Source organism: Pleurodeles waltl, chromosome 5, assembly GCF_031143425.1.
Source record: "Pleurodeles waltl isolate 20211129_DDA chromosome 5, aPleWal1.hap1.20221129, whole genome shotgun sequence".
Classification (NCBI taxonomy): domain Eukaryota; kingdom Metazoa; phylum Chordata; class Amphibia; order Caudata; family Salamandridae; genus Pleurodeles; species Pleurodeles waltl.
In genome coordinates this window covers 158,882,952-158,898,936 of record NC_090444.1, presented here as the reverse complement: position 1 = coordinate 158,898,936, position 15,985 = coordinate 158,882,952, and the positions used below count along the sequence as shown (strand labels likewise).

General features: G+C 43.5%; 1 protein-coding gene across 2 annotated transcripts in view; it reads left to right on the top strand.

The window, feature by feature from the left end:
• The window catches only part of BROX (BRO1 domain and CAAX motif containing), a 193,596-nt gene that overhangs the window by 21,466 nt on the left and 156,145 nt on the right, over nucleotides 1–15,985 (top strand). The window contains exon 2 of one of the 2 annotated variants that reach the window (XM_069233848.1): nucleotides 2,879–3,021. In XM_069233848.1, the coding sequence (XP_069089949.1) occupies nucleotides 2,921–3,021 (101 nt within the window). In that variant the 5' untranslated portion in view covers nucleotides 2,879–2,920. Of the gene's footprint in view, nucleotides 1–2,878; nucleotides 3,022–15,985 lie in introns of those variants that run through there. The other variant, XM_069233849.1, reaches the window with a different exon arrangement.

The window sequence follows — 15,985 nt, the reverse complement described above, 5'->3', positions numbered from 1 at the left end:
TTGTCAATTAATCAAGCACCAAAAATGTTTATACACCACACGTAAGACTCGCATGTCTGTCTATTCTTCATTTAGTTATATTGAGAATAGAGATATAAGTACTTCTTAGGGTTCTGAGACCACGTTCAGCATATCTGGCCATCTTTTTTATCAAGTATGAATCTTAAGGCATTTTCATTGCCACCTGTTGGTGTGAGGACGTCCCCAGGAAGATCTAGGTTCTCAAAATGGGAAGCCGGGAGGAAACAGACGAAACGGGTGGTGGGCCCGCCCGTCACCAGGTCTTAATCCCATATGGCTCTAATCATCAGCCAGCTCACCTCACTGCAACAGTGTTAGTAAAGTACCCCACCTTTCTCTCTAACCATCTTATCCAGGGAGTCCACATCATCCCAACCTTTTTTGCGTGGGTTCGATTAGAGTCCATCTGGTATACGTAGGCTACCCTGCCAGTTAGTGAGTTATTGTAAGGGAAGGCAAGTTGGTCAGCCATAATTGAATTTGGAGTCCATGTGGTTCTAAGGGGAATATTATGTCTTCTGCGAATTGAGTCTTAGGGGGTGTTTACACACCTTGGTCTGAATTACACAGAAATTCATTGAGCATGCTTAGCCTTAGTACACATTAGCGGTCTGAAAAACGAGGTGGGTACTAGTGTTCTAATTCATGCGTCAAGCACAAGTTATAATAAATCCTTTTACAACCAAATGGTATTTTAGAGTATCATGGACTGCAGAGAGGTCTAGAAGAATAAGAAGGCAACATTCTCTATTGTCTAGGGTGCAGTGCGCACCATCAGCATCTATAGTGTGGCAGTTTCATATTGGTAGCTAATAATTTTGGGTGATGTAGTTCCTGAAGTAATATTTGCAGCACTTCTCTGTAGAGCAGTGTTCGGAAAGTAAGAACCTGTTACAAGCAAGAAGTTGTTGAGGTCATCACTGTTTATTGTAGTGTTTTTGGCAGAGAAACATAATGTGGCAATTTTGAGACAATTTGTGCTATTGCCTAGGTTTGTACATTTACCTAGTGATAGGGATTTGTTAGCTAAGCTTGGCTAATACGGGTAGATATAGGAAGTGATTGATTTGATGGCTGTGCACTGTCTAGAATATTCCAAGGATCTGGGAAGATGAAGATGAGTGATATGTGACTGTACTGGATCTACATAAAGAGTCTGTTTTGACTGTTCTATTTTCTATGCCTTCGAGTCATGGTAACCATTTCTAAGGTTGCAGAGGCATTATTCTTTACATTAAGATAGTTTGTACTGTTGTTTAGTGTTTGAAGTAGGCTGGGGCAGACTAACCAAAATGAAGGTTGGATAACAGTTTTGATGGTCTGGGATGGATGGAGGTGTGTCTCAGTGGGGGAAGATATGTTTGGATTGCAAATACCTGGAAGATGGAGATAGAAAAATAAAAGTGTATGGTAACTTGTGGCAGCTTGGAGAGCTTTTGCTTGGATTTGTTTGACCTTGCATATTTTGAGGGATAAGTATATACAGTGATAATGGTGGATATGTGTCCCCTATAATAGGAGGTTGAGCTTGTAGCTATCGCTTTCATAGACTCCATCTTTGAAGTCATCCGGGACGTTTTTATTAGAGAAGGTTTAGCTTACACGTTGGTCACAGATAAGGGTGTGCAGTTTGTCTCTCATGAAATGCAGCTGTTTTTGCAGAAATGTGAGATAAATCATTGAGAAAAATCTCATTAAAATTTTCAGTATAATGCTTTAGTGGAATGCATGAATCGTTTGGTCAAGAGAACTATACCAATGGCAAAAAGAAGGGGACCCCTTCTATCACTTTAAAATGTTATTTTCCCTGTTGGGAACCGAGTCCCAATAAACAAAATGTTGGCTGCAGCTCTCCTCCTAGGTTGTGGCCAGTCAATCAAAGCATTGCTGTTGGCGCATGGATCTGCAATTCCGTCTGGATCTGCAGAGGATCCGTGTCTCTAGATATACATAAATCTTTTTGCTTTAATAACTCAAAGAACACTGAAAAGATTTACACCAGATTACAAAAGAGATCTTTCTGGACCAAGATCTAGCTTTCTGTCAAATTTGGTGTAATTCAGTTCAGCAGTTCGGGCTGTAGTCTTGTTTTAAACCCCCATGGGAAAATTGCATGGGAAAAAATGCATTTTGGGACCCCACCCCCCTTTTTCTCGGCCCCCGCTTGACGAATCACCACAGAATTTTACAGGCAGTAGCTGAAGTCACTGGCACACTAGTTTTGAATTTTTTTGTGAAAACTTGCCAAACCACGTCAAAGTTATTAGCAAAACAAAAACACTTTTCCTATGGAAACTAAGTCCTAACTACAACTACCTACTGGCAACCGCCAGTAGGAGATAGTTTTATATATATATATATATATATATAGTTACTATGTACTAATGGGTAACACACACTAACAGCTAGCTACTAAAACTAACAGAAATGAAAGGCTTATTTTTTTAAAACCTCAGTAGCCACACTGATCAGCTTATAAGGGATGGAGAAGTCACATCCGGTTAGAAATTGGTAACCCCTTTCTGACTTGCCAGCCTTTCCAAAACACAAACCCTAAAAGAGACAATGCATGTCGGAATTATAAGTGCTTTGCTTGTTGTGAAATTATTATAGCTTAATATCTGCTCCATATTCAAATAGGTATGCAAACTGAAATTGGGGCCTTCATTTTGAGCAAATTTAAATAACTTCAACATGGTGTATAACTTTGTATTCTACGTGACCTCTGTATCCCATACAATAACCCAGCCTAATTTATTTTTCAACTATGTACAAACTAAAGCTATGTCAAGTAGTAAAGCATGTATTGTCAGGATTATGTTAATCTAAAATTGTGCAACATTTTCCTTTGCAACAGTGACTGCGTCCAGATTATTTCCAGAGGAAGTCATTGAGAACAATGGCCCATTGGTTTCATCGTAACCCACTGAAGGCAACAGCTCCTGTTACTTTCAACCTTTATGGTGTTGCCTCAAGCACAGCAGCTTCAAAGATATGTGGGTAAGTACAGTGACTGATGTAAACTAGAGAGGTGACAGGATAGACGGGGCAGTTCTTGAAGAAGATAAAGAATATAATGGATTGGGGTAGCTCACAAGGGTAGGGTTTGGGTGTGACAGTCTTTCAAACAAAAAAAAAAGTCAGATTTGACCTTGGAATGCTTTGTTACATGTCTCTTTTATATATGTTTTAATGACTTGGAAAAAATGCACCCTATATAAACGATACAGAGCTATCCAGCTATAGAGTTTAGATCTTTTTTTGGGAAACAATTTTTGTTGTTGTCCAAGAACACCAAAATCACAATGCCATTATAACAAAACAAGACTGCCTGCTTTTTATGTCGTATCACACATACATAATTCGGATAGTATTTTTTTTTTTTATCTGCCAAGTCTGAAAATTATTCTTTAATACCAGCCAAAGTATCCCTCATAGTTTCTTGTCTCTGTTCTCAGTGTCACATTGATCACAGTTCTCCGGCATTACCATTTGTCCTCCAATTCCTCATCCACCACCTGAGGTTGGGTGTCAGGTGGTTCAATAAAATTGTACAACATCTGACCCCATGCCTGCAGGACATCCTTTTTTTCGTTCATCTATGCGCACCAACTGCATCCTCCTTTATTCCAGTAGGGCCCACTTGCACTTTGTGCCCCCATCTCAATGCTAGTCGCTCACAGCATGTGGGCATTATATAATGATCTGTCTCTCTGCCAGCACCAGATAAAGTGCCCCAAAATTGTATCTGATCCTCCTGACCTCCCAACTGCATCATAGCAGTTCATTGGAGGACCTGAGGCTGTGTCATCTGAATTGAGCATGTCAGGTTGGCTGGTGTTTTCACTGTGGCCAGCCTGACATGGGCAGTTCAGGCTTCTGCAATCAAAGCTGAAAGGCAGTTAAGAAGCAGAGGCACAACCCTGTAGGTCTCCGATGGAGCAATGTGTTTGTCTGATCCAGCCAGTCCTAGCACTACTTTTATGCTGTTTAGCATTGTAAACAGCAAGAGATCAGTGCCTGGGTTGGCTTTGATGCTATTATCAAGCAAAGAAGCAGTGTGAGGCAGGAAGAACTTCAGAAGTATTTGCAGCTGAGCTGAACATGTGCTGCAGAAAGTCACCGAAGGTAAGTTTATTTTTAAAGGGTTTTATTTACTGTTTGATGTGCCACACCACTTTTAAAACCCAGCAGCTGCCACTGAGCACGAGGCCCTCGCCCAGATGTTATCAGTCAACCCTTCTTGTATGACTGCATTCCATTTTACCTTAGCTCGCAAAAGTCTTCCAACCCTTTCTGAACCAGGGCCACAAACACGGTGAATCTTAGCCTACTTCCCTCTTCCAGAGCCAGCAGCACACAGAGCAGCCCCAAATAGGAGTCCTTTAACGTAGTTTAGATTTTGATGCTCATTAAAAAAAACAAGTATCTGTTCATTCAGACAATGACTAGATACTGACTCATAGATGGGGCTGTCCTCTGTCTCCGTTGCTCTTCGCTTTGGCGATGGAGCCGTTAGCAGCCGCGGCGCGAGGTGGGGGAGGAGGCCAAGGTGTAAGAGCGGGAGGAGGGAGACACCAAATTGCCTTATATGCCGACGACCTGCTGATTTTTTTGGGGGGGATATGCAAAGAGACCTGCCTCGAGCCCAGCTAATGCTTTCTCCGTTCGGGACACATTCGGGACTGGGTGTGTTCAGTATAGGGAAAGATGCGGAAGACATTGTAACGCAAAGGTTAATTAGCTTGAGCAGTGTAGATGAGTGTAATGCCTGTTGAAACCCCCTCCCAAACATCGTGGAAAAGTTCAAGATATTATTTTCAAGCTTGTTTGTGTAGAAGACTCCGTCTCAACCTTGAGAACGAGAGTACAGGGAGAAGATGGAATGAAAACAAAGGCTGGAGAAGGGCAGAGGAGCCAAGTACTGATAACATAGCTAGAAAATGCCAGAATGAGATAGAATCCAAGCTTCGAGTTATTTAAGCACTGAAGTGTGGGTGAGGGATTTGGAAGCTCGCAGATGGAACTGTGGAAGCTGCCATGGCCGAGCGCTGCCTCCCTGTTTGCTCGTGGTGCTTGAGGGGGAGAGAGGTCCAAGCAGGCGGTAGAGAGCTTCCCAGCATGTGGACTAAGTTAAGTTTCCACACAGGGATGAAAGGCCTTTGTTTCTCTGCTCTATTATTATGACTGATTATTTATGCTTGCACTGTGTTTATAACCTGAAGTATTCAGCTTGTTTATATTTTGCTTTCTAAATCTCTTAGTGTGAACTGCTACAATAACTGAAACATGCATTTTGGTGTGCAGTAAATCAAAGCTTATCTGAAATATTCAGTTCGTTTATATTTTGCCTTCTGAACATCGTAGTGAGAGCCTGTTGCAGTAGATGAAACATGCATTTTGGTGTGCAGTAAATCAAAGCTTATCTGAAGTATTCAACTCATTCATATTCTGCTTCCTGAATATCGTAGTGTGATGCATTTTAGTATACAGTTAATCAAAACTTATATCTGTCAGTGAACTCTTTGCTTATATATCTCTATATATCTATACATAGATGCTCCTTGTAGTGTACATATATATATAAATAAATAGATGCTTTTCATTGCTATTCTTATTCTACTACTGTTAATGTGCTAAATGCCTACATTTTACCTGCAATTCTAGTAAAGCTAAATTGTATTTCTAATTGGCGTGTGGCCCTTTATTGAGCGTCCTTATTGACTTATACCGAACAGGTGTCAACCAGTCACCTGGATAAGACAGGGAGTAAACTGGGACAATACCAGGTTGTTCCCGTTGAGGCCTGCGGCTGTGGCCGCGCCCCCTTATGAGCTGGGTATGGTCCAGTGGGAACCGCAATACCTTTCTTATTTGGGAATTAAGGTGTACCATGACCCGCAGGACATCCTGGAGGGGAATGTAGGGAGAACATTGCAATCCATCAGGGCTAATATGGCCTTTTGGCAAACATTGCCATTGTCCGCAGCGGGTAGGGTAGCGCTTCTAAAAATGAAAGTCCTGCCTAGGCTACTATATCACTTTACAGTCTTACCGGTGTGGATCCCCAGGGTGACCTTTAGGGAATTGGAGGCAATAGTCATAGCATTCCTGTGGGGTAACGGCCGGAGGAGAGTGGCTTTGCCCAAACTCCAGAGACAGTCCACGGGTGGAGGGCTGGCGGTCCCAGACTTTGAAGCCTATTACTTTGCAGCACAGCTCCAATGGCTTACACAGTGGATAGCAAGCAGAACGGACCCAGAGGTAATAGTGAAACCATTTACCCCTCCGTGGGCAAGGTTAATGGAGGTGTTGTTGGGGACCTGAAACAGCAAGATGGAGGACTCCCCTGAATTTAAGGTTTTGATCCAATGCTGGACAAGCTGTTTACGTAAAATTAAGATAAAGACCCCCTACTCCCTGGAGCTACCTCTGTTGTCCTTTCTAGCATTGCCCCATCGGGGTGGCTGGGATGGGCTCCAGACCTAGGTGGCGGCAGGGATTCAGACAGTGGGAGCACTGTTTTCTGAGGGGACGATGACAACATTTGAAGCCCTTAGAATCGAGTTTGATTCACAGAGGGGTCATTTTCTACTCTACGGCTCAATAACTGCTAGCATTCGGTGGCACTGGTGGGAGGGATTGAGAGAGCCCCCAACGCAGACAACTTGTACTTACCTGGTGATTTCCGCCGGTAGGCTCAAAGCGGTGACAAATTTATATGGCAGGAAACGGGCAGATAAGACCCTTACATTAACCCAACTTAGACTCAAATGGGAGAGAGATCTGGGCACCGATATTCCTGACAAAGGATGGGAGCACATATTGGAGGGCTTCCCCAAGATGACTAGAAATGCTAGATTTAAGCTCATTAACTTTTATGTGCTGCATCAGGCTTATTTAACCCCTGGTCAAATCAGCAAGTACTTTGGATCGGACGGAGCGAATTGCCCTAGGTGTGGGTTGCCGGAGCAGAATTCAGGCACATGTTTTGGGATTGCCCAATTTTAGGAACGTTCTGGGAGGCGGTTACCCAGTCAGTGGCAAGCGCAATAGACAAGGAGATCCCCTGTACAATAGGCTATTGCTTGCTTGGGTGGTTTCCACATACGCCCAAGACGAAAGCTACAAGCAAATTCCAGGACTTGCCGTATGTGTTGGCTAAGAGGGAAATAGCAATGACCTGGAAAAGTCAGACTGGACCAAGGATATCACAATGGAAGAGGGAATTGAAAAAATGGGCTAGGAGCAAGTGGACGTTCTCCTCAGAGAGGTCAAAAGAGGGATGCGGCCACCAGATATAGCACAGGGATGGGAGGTGATAATGGAGGCCCTGAAAGAAGAGTTCCTGACTGACCTGGCCCTATGACCGAATGACTGAATAACAGAAAGTAGGGACCTGATTGTGCCCCACCTGTTGGCGGACATCTTTACTGATAGGGAACCTGACCCTACCACATATAAGTAGAGGACGTACACATCTGACCATACCGCATAATGCTAACCCCGCAACAAACTTTGACTCACTACGGGGGAGGGAGAAGTTGGGGTGGGTACAGGGGTAGAAGTTGTGTAAGACTCTATGGCCCCAGTTTTGTAGGGGATCTGAATTGTATGGATTGAGTTGAACTATTGTATTGAAACCAAAATGTCTGATGTATGTTGTATGGTAATACGATAACATGATTAAAAACCTGAAACTGCAAAAACAATATGTTTACCCCCCCCCCAAAAAAAAAAAACTAGACACTTATTCATATTTTATAGAATTGATTTTGATATACTTTGATGAACTGAACTAAGTAGTTTATCATTTGGAGACAATGTACCAAATAAATGACTTGATTTATTGAATAAATAACATGATGGCCAGGTTTTTGTACGTTGCTTAATACTCATACACCTCATACTAGTCATGTTAAAACGTGAACACTGGGTTAAAAACTGTAAGCAACTGATGATTTAAGCAGTGCATGGGCATGTAAACAAGGGTAGATATGATATTGTAACTTCCAATGTCATCTTTGCATTGTGCCTACATGGCAAAGACTGAGCGTAAGCTCCAGGGCTACACAGCTCAGACACTGAAGATTTATTTATTAATCAATTGTTGATAATTTACTCATGTATTAAATTTTGAGAATCCATTAACGATTTAAGACTGGCGGCAGATAGCAGGGACTGCTGATTGTTGCAGATGTTCTTATGAAAAACGAATCTGTGAGGCCTCTAGAATAAGGTTGATTATTTGAGGGGTAATTGGTGAAAACAACAGAAGTAATGAAGTGCCATCTCACTACAACAGAAACACGAAAACATTACCCTTCATGTACTACATCTCGTGAACTATTGAAAGGGTTGATTTGTTATTCGCTAGGGGGGTTTGCAATTCTATTTTCTTGTTCAGAAGGCATATCAATAGTAAAACTGAATATTAAGAACTATTTATTTTTAAAATATTTACCCACAGTTGGCTGTTGTATGGTCCATAAATGGGACTTATATTGCATCAACTATGTGAACGTGTTGTTTTGGAATACCCCCTTACCCCCTCCCCCATGGCTTCAGTGGATGGGCCTCATGGCTCAGGCCTCGTGAGCCCGATGTTCTTTGCCTGCCACCGATATCTTTCATTTGGTGTTGCCTCGACATCCTTTTGGGATGGGGTGGGGCATGTGACTTCCGAAGGGCTGGAACGCCACATTACTGTGGGTCACAGGATGGCCCTTTTGGCTCTCCTGGAGGAAGTTGAGGGGCCGAGAGCCAAAATGATCTTTACAGGACTGGCCTCCTTAGTGGCTAAGAGGGACATTACCAGCAATTGGAAACAACCACAACTCCCTTCTCTGGCAGCTTGAGGGAAAGAAGTTGATTGGTGGGCATGCCAAGAAAAAACTATTTATGAGGCGAGGGGGTGCCCCAAAAGCACGATTAGATATGGAGTGGGTGATGGACATATCTTGGGCTACCTTTTGTAATGAGAAAAGTTGCCCAATGTGATTGATTTTCTTTTTTTTATTTTTTTTATGGTGCATTCTGACACTATGGTGATGAAAATGTATGAGTATTGGTGGATGATGCCTTGCAATACTAAACCTAATACGATTTGGTTATTAAAAAAACAATGAATACACTGAAATGTCCAGTCTTGTCAAAGGTACATTGTAGATGACCTGGCATCTTTTAGGAGCCAGGGCTCTATTCACTTCTCACTCTAGGACCGTATTTCAACCCGCCCCCTAACAAAACATCCAGGAATGGGCAAAGACGTTCCCAAGCTCGTGGTGATGAACGGACGGGGCACACATGGCAATTACGGGATGGAGATGAAGTAAAAAAACAACAATTTTAAGGCTAAAGATACTGAAAAGGAAAAAAAAGTATCGGATCAGCTCTTTGGTTTCCATTTGTGATATTCAGTGGGCCCCAGTCAATGAGAATAATTAAAAGGGAGCCACTTCTACACACACAGGGCTAAGGAGTGACAATCACATCTCCTGTGTCATAGGAGGAGATTCAAGGTGACAGCGACACATATATGTTGGAGGCACATCTGCATACCTCTGCTATTAAACTGGCCAGTCCACAGATGATGAGCTGAGATGAAAACCAACGGGGCTATAAGGAGTAGTACAGCTGGACTGAAACCCTCAGCCATCAGCTTCTTCACATTTGGAGCTGTGGCAAGAGAGCTGATGAACAAAGAAATTCAGAAGAGTAGCAGCAGTTGCTTGAGCACAAGTAGAAGTCTCCACAGTGCCATTGTCACGTAGGCTCTCATTATACTAATGAGACTACTGGATTTTTGGGCAGCAAGATCGTTCACAGTGTGGGGGACTAAGTCTGACCCAAGGTGAAGGACTCTTGTCACCCCAAATCCGGGTAATGCTCAAGCTAACTGGCAGTGCCTCATCTCTCCCGAAGGGAAGAGACAATTGGGCATCCGAGTGCATGACATCTTAGTGCTTCCCAGGGAAGTCGTGGTCACTCAGGTCACAACCAGTTCTCTCGTACAAGGTGCGGTCTCATATATAAATGACCAAGGCAGTTTGAGTTTTAAAGATTGCTTTAATTAAACATCTGCATTTTGGATAACAAAGCGTGAGCCGCAATAACCAGAACCATACAACACAGTAGGATTGAAATAGTAACGAGGAGAGTGAAACATAAGAATAAGGCTATCATATTGCAACTAAATTATGTTCTCTCTAAGTTCTATTTTGAGCACAGCATGTGAAGCTCTAAGCCTGCCTTTCTGGTTACCCCGGGAGGACATCAACCCTCATACCTGAGCAAAGGCCTGTGATCTGGATCAGCATCTGCAACAGGGCAGTCAGCATCTAGTTGTGGGTTCCTGGTCGGAATCTCCCTCCTACGTGTACCAGGACTAGAAAGTGTTTTTATAGCTGGTGTTCTAAGAAACGTCCCTACGTAAGGATGTGAACTTTCTACGAACCATAAAGACTAAACTTCTACCACATCTATCGGCAATGTACCAGACTGTATCCTTGACTGAAGCACAGAGCGAGCAAGAATGTATTGTTTGAGAACACAGTGCTGAAGTAAGCTAAACAGTGTGATAGAAGGAAATAAAACAAGACCGTGAAACTGGTTATTGTAAAATAACAGTGCAAGGCTAAATAAAATGCATCTAGGGCAAAGTGCAAGGCCTAATACTTTAAGCAAGCGTGCAGAAAGCTACATTAAAAATGGCTACACTACACCCTCCCCTTGTCGGTAGAAAGTGGTTTAAGCCAAAGCTAAAAATGCCCTAAGTTAAAAGATGATTAAAACCCTACCAAATTTCAACAAGTTAAGAGGACACTAAAGCATATCAATCCTCAATTTAAAAAAATGCGCATGCGGCAAAATGCCAAATTCATATGACAGTGTCAATTTAGAACAAATTCAGTTCAAACAGTGGTCATGGAAAGCAGGAGATTCTCCACTTCGGCAGATGACAAAACCGGAAGATCCACACCAAAGACTATTAGGGAGTAGGTGTGTTACAAAGCCCCAGTGTCAACCAAGGCGGCATCCCGTGCAGAGCCTGTAAATGAGTTAATATCAACTTCCTCCAGGAAAGGGTATCTCGTAAGCAGCTTCTTGAAGAAAACGCAGCCGCAGCGTGCATGTCTGGTAATGAGCCCTCATCTGGAACATCAACAGATCAGCATCAACCACTGGGGGGCGCTGCTGTGAGAGACAGGCGTCTAGTGCATGTTCAAAAGAGCACCAATGGCACCGAAAGACTGGCTGCACACAATCCAAAACCGGTCTGAATGACAGAGACCAGTCACACCCCAAATGTTCCAGGAGTATTGCTCCAAAGTGCTGCATCATGCGTTCACGACACAGCTGCACTGATGGGAGCGCCCACATTCGTCCTTGTTGCGGCAGGACAGCCATTGTGGAAAAACAACAGCAACATCAAAATGACGGCTAATAAAGCCAAAGTTATTGGAAATCCCCAAAAAATGCGTCCGAAAATTGAATGAATAGCTGAAGGTATTAAGCCAAATATGGAAGAGAAGGTGTGAATAAAACCAACACCAACGGCTTTGAAAAAATTTGCTAATCCAGCCGTGCTGGACGCATTAAATATACGTCCCACGAGTTCACCAAAGTGGCTCGGAAAGTTAGTATTTAACAGGGACTGTATTTCCGCCGATGGCCTTGCCACCTGAAGTGCGTAGGTCTCGCGTGCAGATGTAAGGGCCACATGCTTCTGAAACAACAAAGCCTTCTGTCTACTTAACTTGTCGAAATTCACCTTGGAAGTAGCAATGCGAGGCCAAATATCCGCTACCTCCCTAATTTTAGTGGGGGGAAACAACACACTCCTGCAGCAAGTAACGACCCTAGTGACCAAAACAACGTAAACTATTCCGGCCCGCATGCCACAACAGTCTTCACTATTGAGAAGGACGTAGCTGCCGTTTGAAAGCACCTGGAATGTGCGTTTAATCAAGGGGACCGCAACTCCCTTCAGATAGCAAGCCAAGTTCGCAACCGAGGCATTACACGCCCCATGCAAGGACAGCTGCTTACAAACCATCGAATGGCTGACCGAAGTCTCGCATTCACTACCGCTAAGAAAGACTTCTTTCATACCATTGAGACATTTGTATAAGAAGGGAAGCTCCCACACCTCATAGATGTAACGATCTCCCAACTTTTCATATCTGCCTACCGGGACATGTTTCAAACAAGAAGTGAATTGTAATGTAGAAATAGGCAGATTAATAACTCTGTGTATCAACCACTCTGCAGAGGGAATCTTGGCCACAGTAAAAGGCAATCTTTCCAACTTTTCAATGTTGAGCATGACATAAGTCGCCTCCTTCTTAGCCATTAGTTGTTGTTGTTGTCGCGTTAAATTAAAGGAAACAAATATTTCCTGGCACTGATGTGCTGTCACGGAACGTGACCCGCCTTCAATGTCTGAAGTGTCCAACCCAGCTGCATAATGGACCTGGTCTGACTCTGTCCATGATATGAAGAATCAACAAAGAGAGGGACTGGGAGGTTACTGGTCCAGTGTACGGTCTCCCTAATACCTAAACATACAAAAACAAGTGTACACTGTTCCAAAGACGAAGAAAACTAGGGGGACAATAATGTTCAGGAGCAAGAGCCCTCACACATCCAAGAGGATGTCATGCTTCATCATCGGGTAGCTCCTCGTCAGACCGGCGCTGCAATGTCTGACGGGCTCCCCGTTTAGGGGGCTCTTTGCCGGAGATCTTTATAGGTGGCTGCCGTAGTAGAGGGCACTGCAAGACCTAGTGTCACGGTCAGGCACTATTCCTGGCAGGAGAGTGACTAATAAAATTAGTTCCCAGTCCTAATGGGGCAATTAAATTTAATAGATCGAAAGATAAGACTGGGACCAAGATTAAAAACATAAGGAAAGTGTAATGTGAGAAATAATGCTCAACCACTTTCTACCTAGTGTTGGAGCTGGAAAAATTATCGCAGGTCTCCTAGGACATGGTCAACGATTGTCTATCGGAATCGTTTGCCTCTTCGACTACTGACTTGTCAGGTCCACATAAGCTGATGTGTTGGCTTAAAGATATGTATTTTGCTTTTCCATGGAACTATCTGTGACTCTTATTGACTATGCTAGCATTTTTTCTTTGGATTAGGTTCGTGATTTCTTTAAACTGGTAAACATCTTCATTTTCATAGACAGTATAATATTGCAATTCTGTCATCATTGAATCTACTGTCTTCACATCCCAATCATCAGATACAATGCCTGGTATTACTATATCATTCATAGATAACTTTAGGACATACGGTATTTGAACTATCTCAGTGGGACCGTATATATCAAACATTACTTTATCCCACACAATCCCATCCGGAATTGGTACTGCAGAAATGTTCACAAAGGACAAGTCTCTTCGGAGCCTATGTGATGAAAAATGTGGTTTCAACACCTCCTCCACCTGTTCAACCACTGATCTCTCAGGAAGAAAATGACCATGTATCAACAGAAAAAAGGAAATCACAAACCTAATCCAAAGAAAAAATACTAGCATAGTCAATAAGAGCCACAGATAGTTCCATGGAAAAGCAAAATACGTATCTTTAAGCCAACACATCAGCTTACGTGGACCTGCCAAGTCAGTAGTCGAAGAGGCAAACGATTCCGATAGACCATCGTTGTTCTTGGCAAAGTAACCAGAGGCAGTTTGTGCAAAAGGCTTCGCCATATTCAATGGAGGAGTTGGTGTTTCTCGCGGTGGTACACTGTAGATAGCACCATCCGTCACGTCAGTAGTCACGGTTATTTGTTGTCAGTGGAACTAATGTGAGATCATCATCCACCCTCCCCAAGCTCGGAGAGGCAGCAGTGTTGGTATAGATAACTTGAAGAGGAACATCTTCCCCAGTAGTGAGAGGGATTCGGGAACTACTGAACGTTCCTCTGGGTCTGCTGTGTAGAATCGGCTACATGTTGCAACTTGACATTGTCAATGGAAACAAAGTGATTTTCTTTGGCACCTGGCAACGGTGGTAAAATAACAGTTCTCGTCCCGTGTATCCCCAACACAGGGACTGGTGCACGATAAGAAGGACCAAATTCTTTTTTCACTGCGACCTTTTCACGCACAAGATCCCCAACTCTGGGAATCCAGCCTGTAGGTGTTACTGGCACATCCTTAATTCCTGTGGAGGCGGCACTTTTAGAAGAGTTATCTTCACGGAACTGCTGTAATTCCTGCAAAACAGTGACACGATCATTTATGTCAAAAGGCGTTTCTGCCGCCTCCACACCAGGACCATCAAGATCCGGAACAAACATTTGTGTTCCGAACAGGCACTCATATGAAGTATGACCCCCCAGGGACCTTCTAGGCAGGTTATTTGGTGCTCTCTGAACTCCATACAGGTGGGTTAGCCAACTACGACCCGTACCTAAGACTCTGGCTGTTAAGGATTGCTTTAAATCGCGGTTTAATCGCTCCACGACAGAATTTCCCTCTGGATGAAATGGAGACGAGTACTGGAGTTGGACCCCCAACGAAGCCATGATGTCCCTGAATGCCCCTGAGGCAAAAGCAGGGCCCTGGTCCGAATGGAATGCCGCAACTGCATATTTACCGACAAAGACTCGCAAATCTTTAATAACAGTCCGAGCGTCAGCCGAGCGCTGTGGCCACACCCACACAAATCTGGAGCAAGAATCAACAGCGACTAGTATATATTTGTATGCACTATCTGGTGTTAGTGGACCACAATGATCCAAGTACACACATTGCAACGGTCTGTTGGATATTAAGAGGGGTGTCTCCGGCGGGCACCTAGCTGTTGAAACTTTAATTTGTTGACAGATGTCACAAAAAAAGACATACTGCTTAGTCTCTTTATATAGACCAGGCCACCAATAACGGGCCTGCAATAGCGAAATTGTAGCAGTCACGTCAGCATGTGCAGATGCCACTCCCTCATGCGCTGCTTTAATCAATTGTGGTCTTACATTTCTTTTGGGGATGTCGCGTACACCTATGCTAGGAATTTTAACTTCAGCGTTCAGCATACTTCCCATGAAATATTGTTATTTATGAGAAAATCCTTTAGGATAAGGCGTGCCATCAACCGTAGCCTTTATGGCAGCCATAATCTCTGTGTCTGGTTTGGAACTCGAATGAGTCACTGCAGCTACAGTGGAAACTGCCACAGCCGACTTTGCGGCTTCATCAGCCACGGTATTTCCAGCAACGTGTATTCCAACGCGCTGGTGTCCAAGTGTATGTACAACATGGACTTTGCGTAGCGTCTCTTTCAGGTCTGCTACCTTCCCCCACAGCAATCTGTGTTTTATGGTGTTGCCTTTTGAATCCCTGAACCCATTCAAGCGCCAGTAATGTAGATATTCATTAAAAGACTGGACGCAATAATACGAATCACAAACAATCAGTGTGAACTGCGTCGGATCTGTATGTTCTAGTGCCATTAGTAGAGCTTTCAGCACAGCTAATTGTGGCGTATAATCCCCTAAGGTCTGTGTATAAGTATGTTCGGGGCCGAATTTCTCCCCCTCCATATAGCCGCTCACGCAGCTGAATATTGGTGTTTTGTCCCAATCGCCGGTTGCGCAGAGCCATCGGTTTACATGTCTACTTGATATTGATCAATAGGCAACGTGTCAGCGAGAACCGGATATTCAACTTCATATTGCAGAAATTCCTGAGTTTGTAACTTTGGGTCAAAAATGTAGTCTACATTAGTGGCTGTTAAAGACGTAGCCCATTGTATCCATTGCCGGTGAAGTGCTTTTGCGTTCGGAACGCCAGCTTTTGTAACAGCCTCGAGGGCCGTAATAGGAGAAATGACAATAATGCGTTTTCCCTAGTCAAGAGGTCTTTCTTTAATAACAGCCATCTGTACAGCAATAAGAATTTTCTCTGTGGGTGCAAATCGTTGTTCAGCAGCCGAATACAAGTGTGAC